Below are 15,093 nucleotides of genomic sequence, written 5' to 3'. Positions count from 1 at the left end.
TTTGAAAGCCAGTGGCTGCCTTTGTCTTTGGAGATAAAGATCTCCAATGAGAGAAGATAGCTAAAGTCCCTTACAAACAGGTGATTTGACAGAGGGATTTAAAATAGTTCATCAACTCTTAAGGGCGGGGGGAGAACTTGTGTGTTACTAGATTCACAAAAGTTAAAATATTTTACTATTGGTTTAAACACTTTTTCTAAAATTCTTCTATTAATTTATGCTTGGAAGTGGCTTTCTGTAAAAGTATAAACAGATCTCCTAGGTTACTTTTGCTTTAGAGTCATAAAGCCTGTGGCCCCAGGTGAGGTTCTTTTCTGTCAGACTTCCCTTTTATGCATAGGCAAACTGCCAATTCTTAGGAAAAGGGGAAAAAAAACCTCACAAAAATTCTTATGTGATAATATAACACACTATATTCCACATGGAAAAATTATCATTTCCATCCTAGACTGAGTGATTTCCCAAGTTTCTGGGAAGTAACTCTACTAACAGCCATTGCTGAAAATGACTGTTAGAAAGTTTCAACTATACTAATTAGTGCAGATTATTTGTATTTAGACTGGCATCTATTAGAAACCAGAAACAACAAAAAATCCCGAGATACGCAGTTCAGCAGCAATGTTGGCTATATGCCTGTAAGCGTAGGACTCATTTGGGGGGAGGAGTGTTTGAAGATGTGTGACTTAACTCAGGTGCATGTTTATGCTTTTGAGAACAATACTTTCTTTTGAAGTAGTGGTTTTCTTGAGTTTATCTGCTTTAACCTGGTTCTCTGTACTTAAGTACAACATTGATTTTCCTAGACTAACAACTTTGAGGGCAATACAGGTCCCTGTGAGAAGCAAGCATGTGAAACACGCTTCAGAAAAGGGAGCTTGGTGCAGTTCAACTATGTAAATCAAAATGGTTTGTTGTTTTAGCTGTGACACCATGCTATGGCTTCATTTCCATTGCCTATCAGTATAAAGAAGTATTTTCTGAAGTGTTCACTTTGAAGATGTTAGGTCTTCACTGGTGAGTGTGTCTTCAGTGATCAGGTCATAGGCTGGTAGAAAAGAAATACAGGCTGCTTCAGCTTAGTTGGTTCTTGTGTTCTTGGTCATAGGTCATGCCCTCAACTTCCTCTGTTAATTCTCCATGTTTCCAATGTTTGTCCTTTCTCTCATTGTTACATTATTAAGTGCAAAATGAGCACACTTCTAGATTTGATACTTTGCTGTTTTTCTCTCAGCTGTTTTAGGCCAGTTCCCTCCCTCTTTCTAACCTCAGCTTTCCTTTTAGAAAGCATAATAGAGTGTGAGTGCCAAGGAAACGGCGCTCTTGAGGACCCTGCTGTGTAGGTACTTCTTAAATTGAAGCTCTTCAAATGAAAAACATGCTGCTAACATGCACGTAGCTTACTTAGATTTAAGACAGGGTTTTAATACTATGCTGTCATTGTCATTAAAGGATGTGGGCTGTTCTTGCTTGAAGTTAAAACTAAATGTTGCTAAAGACTTGAGGTATGTAATTTTAAAAAGTGAAGGTGCTACAGATTAATTAAGTAATCTGCATCTCTTAGTGTCACTAGGGATGTGGTTTTCAGATAAGAATACTCGTGCAGTTCCTAACGGTGTACTTGAATCCAATTAATGAGTTTCTTTGGAAGACGCAGGAGTGGTAAAAACTGAAGTACAGATACTCTGTGTTACTTGTCAAAAGGGCACAAGACTTCTGCTGCAGCTACTTTTAGTAACCTTAAACTATTTTATTTCCAGTCTAAGCATTATTTGAACTTATCTAAGAAGAGTGTAAGCCTATGAAATATTTTTGTATTACTCAAGGAGGAAGATCTGAATCTATGGTAGAATGAACTGGGCCTGGATGACAAAGTCATCCAGTTCCTCTACAGGATGAAGAGAGAGGGGAAAAAAAGCCCTCTTTGTCCCTTTTATTGAGAATTTATTCTCATGCCAGGAAGAGGCATGAAAGGGGCAATGAGTAGTAGCAGTAGATAAAGTTGATTAACAAATCTGATGTAGGTTTACCATCTGCAAATGTATCCAATGCTGTCTTACCTTGTGGGAGGGCAGACTGTTGCTGAAAGGCAAATTTCTGTCTTGAAGAAAGGGAGAAGATGTCTAGAATTGGGAAAGCAAGCCTTATTTATAGAGGGGAAGATACTACAGTTAGCTTCAGCAAGAAGAAATTAAGGGATTTGACAGAATACAATACAATATATTTACTGTAGCTTGACTTAATTTTAATCACTTTAATTATATTTAATTGGATTTGTGCTGTTACCAAATGGATCAATATAGGGTTTTTTAAAAGAAGTAAATGAAATGGGGCCTTCTAATAATGTATATATTTGCAGGTGGAGATGAGAATAGTTTGACAGAATTCTCCTGTAAATGATTGAACTGTGGCTTTCTTCCCTAATTTTGAGCATTTTTGCCTCTTCAATGTTTTTTCTACTGCAAATTTGATAGTGCTATGAGTAATTTAAATCAAGTGTCTTAAACTATGTCTTTTTTTTTTTTTTTATTCCAGCCCTGATGATATTGGTACCTGTTGGTATATCCTGCTGTCTGGTTCAGTCTTCATTAAAGAATCTATGTTTCTTCCAAGGAGCAGGTATGTCAGTTATAAATGTCCTGTATTTCAAACAGAAATCATGAGACGTAGAGAATGTTCAGAATTAAAAGGCAAAGTTTTATGCTTATTGAAACACAAACGTACACACATAAGCACACTCTTCCTACCTCTGCTAGCTGTGGTGGTAGTTTTATACCCATAGAGAGAATTGAAAGCCCATCGTGAACAGTGTAAGCAGCCAAAGTGTCATGCAAATGCTGTCAGCTGGGCTTCATGTAAATGAATTTGCAATAAAAAGTGATATTTTGCATGGAAAAAGATAAGTTTGAGTGTGAGACACTCAAAATATACATCGCTACAGTAAAAATTAAATTATTTTGAGCTATGGAAAAAATGCAAATGACTGCAAGGATTTTAGACTAAGGCGGCTGAGCTTGATTATTTAGTGGAAGCAGAGCAGAATCACTCTAAAATGCTGGTTATATGCATATTAATTCATGCTATTATAAAAGGCTCCTTTGAAGTAAATAGCACGTAATAAAATTTGTGAAAGGCACAATGAAAGAATGACCTATCTCTATGGTATGATGAGAATGAAAGCACTAGAAACTTCCTTACAGTTTTAAACAGTGGGGAACTAGTTGAAAGCTAGTGTTGGTTGGCATTTAAACAATTAGATGTTCAGGGCTGTCCTTCAGTGGGAGAGCAATGCTGGGCTTGGGACTTCCATTTGATGACGGTGGCATGTTCTTGGTGTAAGCAAGTGTCTTGCATATGTAAGAGGACAGGCACTGCTGATAAAGTGATATATCTGATGTGCCATCAAACGGTACCGTCTATGATAAAGGTTCAAAACTGGTTATTGTAAAAAGTAACACAACAACAGATTATAGGATCCCTGCTGCTGGCAGATGGAAGAAAATTGTCCCATATGTCATCCATGAACAGGCAATGCCAGAAAAATTCTGGCAGAAAGTGCTACCTCTAAATGCCAGGAGAAGGCATATATGATATCTGAATTAATGTAGGCTGGTTGTATATAGTCTGTGGCAAGAATCTTCTGTTCCTCTGAATTACAGCAATGCTTGTGCTTGATGAGAGGTGAGATTTAATAGGATAAAGAAGAATGGAAGAATGAACAGAAAATTACAGGACCTGTGACTAAGTAGAACATTTAAGGGCTGTTCGCCTGGAGAAAATAAAAAATGACATCTGGGACAGTGTCTGAGATCTTGGTGAATTTCAAGTGTGGAATTTGGAATCAGAAAAAGCTTCATAGTTCTGGATAGAGTCAAATAGCTGCCAAAGCTGGTATCTTGGGAAGCAAATGCAAGAGAGATGGTTTGTTAATTAACAAAGATAACATAAGTTCATGAAAGCAAAATGAAAAAACTTTAATAAGACAAAGTATTTCAGGAGAGCAAACCCAGAGTCATTCTAGTGAGAGGCTTTGTCCTCAGAAGCTATAGTTATTAGGAGGACAGAGGAGGGCCTTATTTAAATTTAGGACAAGGATAATCAGGATGTTTACTTTCTAAATGTGTAAGCTGCTTGGGCTTGAATAAGAAGCTTGGGAAAAGTAAGAGGACACCCAGGTTGAACTTCTGATTGGAATACCTGTGGATAATACGGGATTTTTAAAAAAAATTTTTTTTAATTTCAAGCAAAGACTTGAGAAGACAACTAAGTTTTTAATCTTTACTTATGCTGCCAGTAAATTGCTCACAAGGAAATAGTAAACTGCTCAGATATACAGACTGGGTGGAAGAGACTGATTACCAGCAATACTAAAGTAAAATTTTACAGCGCTCTAGAAAAAGGGGAGTGAGACCTTATCAAAAGGTTGCTATCTAAAAAGAATTGATAAGGCGGTGGTTTGAAATCTAAAGAGTAGTGTCAAAAGTGGGCAAAAGGCAGTTACTGGATAACTGCGTAAACTGACTATTTACACACACAGGGAGTAATTTCAAGAGCCCTTTTGAGCATTGCATAATTTGGGAGTCTTGATGCCTTATTGCTGTTAAGATGAATTTGCTATGCTTTCGCAAATGGAGCATGTCCTGATGCATCACCGATGTCAGGTAATGGAAAGAGACCTAAACATTGCCAGGTAGAGATCATCTACTTTTGATCTTGTTTGAGCAAACTTATTGTAAATTCATATTTAGACTATTTTAGTGGGTGTTTTCAAGTTTCATCCATTTTATCTTTGCCTATCTAGAAAGCCACTAGGAAATACCTTTGCAACATGTGAAGCTTGTGTGTAAGAGAGCATGATGGAGCTGAGAAGTCTGTGTAGGAGCAGAAAGCAAGAAGTATGTTGCTGTCCTCAAATCCGAGTGATGTAGAAAGTTCACGTTTCCCTAACTTTCTTTTTCCCAGAGCTCAGTGTGATCAGTACATGCTATCCCCTAGTTCCCCCCAATCTTACTATCCAAAAGCATCACGTTTTTCCCTACCTGAAAATTATCCCCTCTCCTTTGACATCTTAACCCAGCGTGTCTCATGCACCTGCAGTAAATCCCCTTGCACAGGTTCCCTGGCTTGCATCCAGCCCTCCCAGCAGGACACCAGGAGCTGCTGGTGCTGCTCAGACTGCGGGCTTCCCCTTGTCCCTCCTGCTGGCTTTATCAAGCTGGGCTTCACCGAATGATGGCTGAACAGTAGCTGGCCAAATTTAAAGTAAAATACATGTTTTCCCCGAGAGTTTCAAGAGCATTTGCTATTCTTTATTGGATTCCAGTCTTTTAAAATGCATGTCTGTACAAACCAGGGTAAAAGTAGTACATAGTTAGGGTAGTTCAGCTAGCCCCACTGAATCAACCTGCTTGCAGTCTTGGAGGTGTTTTCTCAGTCCTGTGGTGGATTCCATCCTACTCTTAACTTCATGGCTGTTGGCATTTGAGCCTATAAGAAATAGGATGGAGAGCTATCATATTTATAGCTGAAACTTGGGAGCACCTTAGTGCATTTGACTGAATATACTCAGCATATTGTTTGGGGCCTCTATTAGCTAATTTAGTTGCATTATTTTCAGATGTCGCGTCCTCAGGCTGGTTGGTGGGTAACACTGGAAATGCTGTATTATTGTGTACTGTCAGGTAATATTTTTTCTTTTTCCTGGATGGAAATAATTTTTTCCATGTCTTTCATTCCTACTATTAAATACAATTTAAAATTCTTTGGGGAGAGGGAGTGATAACTAGAGTTGGCAGTCAGATAATATAGAGTTGGGAAGAAGAATGTCTTAAAGAATGATAATAAAAAAATAATCAAGCTGTCTAAATGCATAGGAAATGACCACCCCCTGCTTTCCCAGTCAAACCACAAATAAATAATAGTATAGCAGTTCAAAAATAAGCAGCTTTCTAATGTAATAGATATGGTCAAATAGCTGTGACTTGAAATAATTTGAGATGAGTGGCGTAACTGCCAAAGTTATGAAATTTACTGTGCGACTTGTAAAACTACTTGCAACTAGCCACTTGACAAGTCTTTAATTCAAAATAATACAAAAAGTTCAAGATGGAATATTGGAATAGAGTAACATTTTGGAAACTAACTTCTAAACCATGTCTATTTTGTGAAAATAGTATTAGTATAACTTTATTTGCATATTATAATATAGTCAAGCTTGTATTTGTTGAAATGCCAAGCCATCAGCTAGCAAATAGTGTTCATAAGCTGGATTTTATTCAGTTAATTGATTATTTTGGGAAAACTTAAAATTCAGAGTTTTAAAGAATTTTCACCTAAACAATTAAAGCTGCCATATTTTTTGTGTGTGAAATAAAGTAAAGCTTAATCTTGTTCTCCTATTTAATTTCTGTAAATTGCAATAATTTATTTTGACAGTTTAATGTGAGGAAGATTCCCTCCCATACTTTACTGTTAAAAATTTTCATACTTACTGCTTTAATTCAACATCAAGCACATGTTATAGTCAAAATAAATGTACCTTAATTCCTCCTTCCCATCATGACCACCAAACTAGATCAAATTAACACTTCCCCTCACCACTGCCCTTGAACATCTGTACCCTGAAGCAGTTCGCATGGTAGAATGAGGTTTATGATAAATGAGCAGAAAATACAATCCCTGAAGGTTGTCCTGGCTCTCCTATGTTTTCACGTGGTCACTGACAGCAGTAATTTGACAGTCCCTCAAAATATCTTCTGGAATGGCCTCCAGCATCCCTAGGTCTGCTCCGTGCTCCATCACATTTACTCAGCTGTTCAGACTTCCTGTGTGGTTTTTCTTCCAGGACTTTGCTTCTAGTGTAAATTTTACCATGGTCTTTTATCTTATTTGACTTGGAGCTGCACTACGAAAACGTCTCCTAGATCTCTCACAGCTAACCTCGTGCTTGCACATGGCCTCCGTGACCGGAGGACATGACTAACTCTTAACTGCAACAAAGTATGGAATTGCTGGGCAGTTTTTATGGGACTGGTAAGCTCCAGTCCTTGGGTTTGTCTGCCTTTCTCCTAGAATTCTTCTGGCCATCTGTGTGGTGTGTGCTGCACTGCTCCGGCACGCTGTGGTGCCGACTTGCCATGCGCAAACCTGGCTTTGCTCTTGTCTTAAACCACTCAGTCTTTCCTTGCTGTGGGCTCTTCTTTGCCTTCCTTACTGCCACGCACAGCCAGGTCTCCTCTCGCCACTTCATATGGTGAAGGAGAGCTGTGCTCTTTTTGGCAAGTTCACAAATTTTACATACAAGAGCAATTATTTAAGATTTTCCCTCTAATTAAAAGATTAAGTTTTGAAGTTGAGAGAACATCTGTGTTTTTCTTTCTTCAAAATGAAAAGGGATCTATCTATTTAAATATTGATGATTTAGCCCTCTGGTTTTTCCTATACTAAAACAACTTTAAAAACAGAGCGGAATATCTAATTCTACTGGAGAGCCACTGAAGAAATTATGGACTTGTTTTGGATATTTTTACAGCAATAACAAAACTCTATTTGTGCAGAAATTATTTGTCCTCATCCAAGTCTGTCCTGATTAAGTTAGTCACCTCTCTCAGAAGAAAATTTGTTAGGGGTTTTGGCCGTTTTTTAAAATTTTGTCAGGTAATGGCATGTGAGTATAACAGTGCTGGAGCAGAGCTCTTGGCTATGTGCATGCATTTACAGAGCTGTTTGTATCCTGAAACATACATTCTAATTCTTCTGATGCCTGGGGTATGCTCTCTGGTATGGTTTGTGTATATTTGTCTGATGATACATTTACATTTTGCATAGAGAACTGTTTGATTAATCCTTTCAGTGAATAAAATTACATTGATAGCTTTAGTAACAATGATAAAATCCTTCTCTTACTATATGACCCTACTCTATTTGAACCTAGCATTTATTAACAATGGCTAATGCTGGTTGAAACTTATGAGATAACAGAACGAAACTGGTGTTTTAACTGAAAGTGAGTGACCAATGTACACAAATATTTAAACCAAGATAAATTTTGAATTTGATTTAAAAGGGATATTTTTTCCCTGAGCAATGGATTTGCAGAAGGCTCAGGGTTGTACTTTTGGGAGCTACTGGTTTAGTTATTTAAGCTGCAGAGGGAGTTGATCAAGAGCTGTGCTGAGCTTATTGAGCTGTTCTGTTTCTCAGCTTTGCTCATGGCTAAGGATTTACAGCGTCATGGTGGAAACACGAAGACCATCCATTGGGTCTTTGTAAAGAAAAATAACTCCCCAGGTTATGGCTTCAAGTCTATTTAAGAAATTACTTGAAAATGTGTGCTTTGGATTTAGTTTGCCCCAGAACTCTCTTGAATACTAAACTTTATTTTTTTTGCGGCTAGTTGCTGCGGCTGGATTTTCCCGTAACTTGTTTGCTGCTTCCTTATTTCTGTATCTGGCTAGTGCCGTTCTGAAGCCACGCTCAGGACTGTCTCTCATGGCTGGTGGGAAGGTATAGATTATGGTGTTGTGGGCTGACTCCCAGTGCCATCTATTCTTCTGTCTGGTTTTAATGCCTTGGTTCAGCATTTCGGTCCATCGGCTGAAACTGAGGCATGGAGGAGAGTGATCCTACCATTTAATCTAGGAAAGACTGAGATCACAGGCTGAAGAACAGTTGGAAGAAGTAGTGGAGATGTCAGTCCATTTATGCCTGACCATATGTCTACCATGAATTCTTCACAATGGATTTCAAATAGACATCAAGAAAGTAATGCTAATTGCTTTGTACCATCTTCATCTACCTAAAAGACACTATGTCGTTTTGGATGGAGACGCTTACTGTGACCCGCAAGCACAAAATTAGACTATCACAGTGCATGCGACTATAACTATTTGTTGAGACTCAAACTCCTGGGGAAAATAAAAGCTTGCTTACAAGAGGGAACGTTTTATTGGGAGTGCCTGGTCTGGCCATCTACCTTGAATCTGGAATCATGGCCAGTGTGATCAGGGAAGCCTGGAGCTCGCTGATGTGCAGCGTTTACCTTCTTTCGTGCGAGGTGCTGGAGAAGCTGGCACTGCAAGAGCTGCCAGGGTTTGTCCCCGAGCTCAGCTCCCTGAGGGCTGGCCATTAGGGTTTCAAGATCTCTGAATCTGGCTTCCTCACTTAGACGCAGTCACAGTCAACTCCAGATGTAGCTGAATTAGCTGAGCCATAAATTAAGGGGGCCTTTTCTTGTCATATCACCTGCTCTTAAAGCAAAGTTCATGATGCAGAGCACATGCTACTTGGACGAGTAACATCATCTGAAACTGTCCTTACTGTTTGTAGAAATTGGTGTACAGTTTTTTAAATGCTAATACTTTAAAATGTTTTTTACAGCTAAGCGAATTTGATGTTGTATACATTTTGCTTTATTCCACCCATCTCGTATTCTGCTGAATAATTTAAGAGTTCATTGAGGTTTGAAATTGGTCATTTGCCAAGTGTGCTGCCAGTATCTGAGGTGTTGGGAAATAGAAGAGGACACAGTTCCTAAATGATGAGATTGGGTGGTGACTGGTGTTGTTCCTGTCAAAACAATTATTTCAGCGCTACTGGAATTGTGTTCTTGCACATCTGATGAAATGTTAAGGGACTTAATCTATTACACTGGCATCCTTTGAAAATAAAAATAGAAATCGAACGTAGTGGGGCTAGTGCTACCAGGCTTTCTTCCAAGTTTGAAGTGAGGAGATGAGAAGGTAGCAAAGAAGCAGAAAGTGTCACATGATGTGAGTAACTTTTAAGTGAGCCTGATTATTTCTGATTCCTCTTAAGGCAGGGGAGGTTTTCAGGGATGGAAATCCTTCATCCTAGGAGAGAAGCCAAGAAGCCCTCGCGAGCTGACAAATGCAAGCCTTATACTAGTTTCTAGGTTTAAATTCTAGAGCTACAGGCTTTTGTCTCTCTCCATACGAAAGACCCTATGATGGACTCAAGAGAGTCTGGATCACCTGCTGATGCTCAGGTGCATCGGTGGAATGTCAGAACAACTTCATGCACTTTCTATAGGAGAGACACCATTAACTGATGGCTTAGAGCTTGTAGATTCGAGTCCTCATTCTGATCCAGTTTTTCATCGCTTCACACACAGTAATTGTAAGTCAAGATGGCGCTTCCTGCCACTGCTGCTATATCAAAAATAAATTAAAAAAAAAAAGTAGTCTTTTCTTATGTTGTGCTTTATTCAGGTCAATGGTGTTAATCTCCCCCACTGAAACCACAATTATGTAAAAATACTGAAAAGTTAAATGTATCTTTTTTAATGTCAGAATTATGCTTAGGAATCTGTAATATGGAACATAGAAAAAGTGTATAACAATACAAATCTAAACCACTGCTTTTATAGCAAGTCCTGCCTGTGAACCAATTGCATTTGCTATATAGAATAAGTATAATGGAATTTTTTCAGTATAATATAGTATGGGATATAGCCAATGCTAAGGAAAACCGCAAAATCTGAGGTAACGTGGAGAGCAGAAATTTTCTGTGTAAGCATGAATGAATCTTAATAGCTCAATGTAACTGGAAAGGACCTAAAGGAAAAATTAAAATTAAGCAGGCAGAGGGGTTTAACAGACTAGATTCATGGGGGATAATCTTTTAGCAGAAAGAAAGCAGACGAAAGAAGAGAATCCTTGAAGGTGGCAGATAAAGGAAATATAAAATTGGATATCTATGAATGAACTTGGACATCTTTCTAACATTTTTCTGAATATTAGAAAACGATTAAAATTATGGCTATTTAGTGTTTGGAAAATGTGCTGAAATTGTGGGCTTTTTGTTTTTGCTGGGAACGTTTTAGAATGTTCCCTAGGATGGGCGGGGAAAAACATTAATTCCACTGGAGACTTTTTTTCCTGAAAATGTTGATGCATTCTCATTGCTGAAAATTTTGGTGCTTTTTAGTTGATACCTGGTTTCTAAAATGTGCTGCAGTGAAAACTGGTCATGAAACAGTGTGGTTTTTATTGCTGACTCTTTAGCTTATTTTGTGTCTCATTGGTTAGAGAGACCTTTTTAATCCCAACATTAGGGTTTCTAATGGACCATGTCACAATTTGAAGTAATTGAGAACAACATCTAACTGATCTTGGAAACGTTGTTCATCTTTGCTTTCACTTTTATTGTTCTTCCATACAATATAATTGTGATATTCATTTAATTTCAACAGTTCTCACTTACACTGGTATCTTCTTTGTAAGACTTCAGGCTTGATTGTAATATTAAAAAGCTGTTATCTGAAATTATAATAAACTGCTTGCATACAAATGGGGATGTGGAAAAAATTGAGAGCTCTTTCTGAGAAGTTGAGGGGGAGAACTTTTTGTGTGTAATAAAGTATGTGGCTATTAAAGTTAAATGTGAGACCTGTTATACCTGGATATTCACTACTTCCTAAGTTGCTAATTAAAGATGTCTGTCAGGAGAAAACTGTTGCTTTTTCACAATTGATATTGCAGCTGGTGAGATGACCTGTTCTGAAATCTGTTTCTCCTGATTTAAGGTTCCTTGTGATTCAGTACTCTAGCATTTAAGGTTTTGAGTTTTAGTACAAACCTGCCAAACATAAAAAAAACCCTCACTCACTTGGGAAAACTGCATTACGAGATTCCTGCTGAGGGCAAAAGAAAGGCAGTGTGTGTTTTACAGGCTCTCAGGTCTCTTGGCAAGTTTTATAAGTGTAATGAACTGATGAGTGATCTGGTCATTGCTTACCCCCAAATAGCAACAGAATGAACTATGTGCAAAAATAGCATAAAGAAAAGCAAAGAGGGAGAATTATACCCGTGTCAGGAGAGGGGACAGAGTGTACTGCAGAGCAAGAAGGTGAGGATGCTGGGCTAGGTATGATATGCTGGGGAAAAAGACCATCTTCAGCAGGGTGGTGGAATGCAGCCTGGGGAGCAACATTAACTAGAGAGAGAGGTCCATCTCAAATCCTGAAATTGGAGATGATTTATTACTGCTGAATAATTATATTTAAAAGAAGAATATACAGAGTGGAAGATCATGCTCACCAAAATCTGTATGCTTGACAGAAAAGTCAGAAGGTACCTTAGAGTCCATTCTGTGGTTACAAGTGCAAGTGTCTCTTGATATTTGTACTTTTTACTACACAATGTCTGAGAAGACTCTTGAGGGAAGTTCAGTGTATATATATGTGTTATGGAATGGCTGTCCCTGCATTTAGGTTTGGGGTATATGTGGGGAAGAGCCTTTTCTTTGCCTTATATGGAACTCAGGTGATCTAAACTTCTATAGATTTATCTTTGGTGAAGGACAATCTTGATAAGCTGAAGTAATGACTTTTACTTACCTAGGTATTTGCAGGACTGTAGAAAGGTGGAAGGAATCAAAAGTATTGTTTTGATTATTAGCATAATCTACTAAAGCTACTATAATTCTTCTACAAATGAGGTTTTTAAAAAAATGTGATTCCATAATGTAGGCGACTTTAAAATGTCTGAGAGTTTTTATTCAGGTGATGCTAAAATTTTCAAATGTTTCTGAAAAATAAATTCAGGGACACTAGACGTAGTATAACATGCTAAGTGAGGGATAATCTATTTTCAAATTATCTAAACAGCTAAAACAAAATTTTCACTATTACTTCACTGTTTCAGTTTGTTTATTCATCTACAATTATAGGGCACTTATTTCAAAGATATCTTGAATACATCTATGTTGCACTAATATACTAATACAATTTATGGAAATGAGTTATTGAGGTCATGTGTTTAGCCCTCCATGTGAATGGTTATATTGGATGAGTTAGGCATATAAGTGGGAGCGGAAATTGCCAATATGTATAGTCTTATTTTGCTACTAGAAACCTAGATGACACATCAAATTATTAATTTTTGTTTTAGTTTTTTAAAAAGGTGAAAATTTCCAATATGTTAATTATTGAAGTCTATGGGGGACTTAAAAAAAGCTTACTATATATTTTTCAAGGTAAAAAAAAGTCTTCATTTAGGATCTGACATCTAAAGGCTTTGTATGAGGTTGGAAAAATACTTCTCTGTTTTAATGAATTTCATGAATGTTAATAAGCCAAACTCTGTTCAGACGAGGTCTTGCCTCTTAAGTAATGTTTTCCTACTACTTCGTATTCTTTGAGACCATTATGTAGATCTCATGATGTCACAGTCATCTCCATGGCAACACAGATGTCATTAAGATGAAGCATAAGCAAAGCTGTCTTTATTCAAACCATTTATTAAAATATTTTCTTTTAAAAAAGGAATAATAATAAAAAGGCAGGTTAGGAAAAAAGCTTTCATCTTTGAATGTTTTCCAAGATGAAATGAGAACTTTAAGGACAAATTTAAAAACAAAATGAGGGTGATTTTTTCCAAATAACAATCTTTCTGTCAGATGTTCTGATGAGGTACCTGCCTTCTAACTTTCTCTGCTAGAGACACTGCAAAGTTCAACTGCTGCAACAAGCTGAACTTTGTTGTTGCCACTGCTACTCTGTTCCGGTTTTGTTTACCTATATATTTGTGTATCTAGTTTATAAATACAGATCTTGAATTTCACAGGAAAATTTTCATAAACATGTTTCTCTTGTTTAGTATATATGAAAGTGTCATAAAGAACCTTGAGTGGTATTCTAGTCTGAAAAGTATTCAGGGTCACTTACTGCTATGAAGGCCCTGAGCATCTACCCTCATTTGCAAAACAATTGGTTATTCTTTACAACACTTTTTCAGATCGGGTTTTAAACCATTTTTCAGCTTAACTTTAGTTTCAAAGTAACATTATAAAAATCTAAAATAAGCAATAAATGCGAAAATGTGCTTTTTTTTTTCTACATAAACTAGTCAAAGTCGGTACCGTACTCAGTCTTGTAACTAGGTAAAATTTTAACATTAACCACGCTTTTCAAAACAATAGTCTGTACTAAAAGAAAAACTATGTGAAGATTATAAGGCATGTTTCAGGGGTTGGCTAAAGTCTCTGGAAGCAAACCTCCCGAAGCTGGCTCATTCCAAATTATTTACCGTGGGTTTTCTGAAGCATCTTTTGACATGCTTTCAGTAGTCAGCTATAAATTCCCAGATTAACACAACCTCTGATCTGGATTGTATTTGCATAAGAAATAAATAGATCCTCATGAGTATTATGTAGGTAAAGTACTATAGTCTGTCATCTGTAAGGATGCTAACTAAACGTGTTCAAAATACTGAAGAAGGTTACTAAAGCTTTCAGCTGGAGTTCAAATTAACTTTCACACACTTGTAGCAGGAATTATGTAAAGTATTAATATACTATAAATGTGCTTATCCTATAATTTTAGTGTCCTTCACACAGACAGGTTAGTAGTCAGGTGTTCTCTGTCTGTCTGGGTTCTTCCCTTCTTTACACCTTCCTTCTGCAGCACCGGGGTTATTGCCCTTGACACGACGATTCCTCTTCCCCCACAGGCAGTGGGTGGTTTGGGTCCCAGAACAAGCAAAGGAGCTGCACTGATGTTTGAGGCTTTTTCCTCTTGTGAAACAGCCCCGAAAAGTATTTTTAAGTGGCATGTACTTAGCTGTGATGTTGCAAGTCCCTTCCCTGACACATGAGCTGTTGTATCAGAGGCTGTAAACATCTAAGCTATCATATGACACTGGATAAGTCTAATCATCCTTATCCATGCTATGTAGTGAGCTCATGTCTCCAGGATTTGCAAACAGTGACAGGTCTGCAAATGCCTCTTCAACTCATCTTCCAGTTGCTAGCATCTCTCTTTTCCTTTCAGCTGAAAAGCATTTCTGTAAAGCAGCTATCTCTCTTGCTGGAAAAAGTGCTGTAAATATAATAACATTGTGAGAATTGAAGAAGTTAAAGGAAAACAAAAAAGGTGAATCAACTGATTATTTTGATATGTAGTGACTGCCACATTTTAATTAAAAATAGTATTTAACACAAACAGCTTGGGGATTCGCTCGCATACTTGCTTACTTTTTCTAAAAGGCAGGCACTAATTCGAACGAGAATCGGAAAAGTCAGCCTGTATTACACAGAAGATGGAATTAGAACAATCCTCTGTCTTTTAGCTGACAA

General features: G+C 37.5%; 1 protein-coding gene across 8 annotated transcripts in view; it reads left to right on the top strand.

Moving 5' to 3' along the window:
• Nucleotides 1-15,093, top strand: part of RAPGEF2 (Rap guanine nucleotide exchange factor 2) — a 190,301-nt gene that overhangs the window by 75,988 nt on the left and 99,220 nt on the right. For 7 of the 8 annotated variants that reach the window (XM_064449788.1, XM_064449787.1, XM_064449782.1 and 4 more), the window contains exon 4: nucleotides 2,533-2,616. In XM_064449788.1, coding sequence (XP_064305858.1) covers nucleotides 2,533-2,616 — 84 coding nt within the window. Of the gene's footprint in view, nucleotides 1-2,532; nucleotides 2,617-5,659; nucleotides 5,679-15,093 lie in introns of those variants that run through there. The other variant, XM_064449791.1, reaches the window with a different exon arrangement.

Source organism: Phalacrocorax carbo, chromosome 4 (assembly GCF_963921805.1).
Source record: "Phalacrocorax carbo chromosome 4, bPhaCar2.1, whole genome shotgun sequence".
NCBI classification, from domain to species: Eukaryota; Metazoa; Chordata; class Aves; order Suliformes; family Phalacrocoracidae; genus Phalacrocorax; species Phalacrocorax carbo.
The sequence above is the reverse complement of the archived record's forward strand: the minus strand, read 5'-3'. Positions and strand labels throughout refer to the sequence as shown.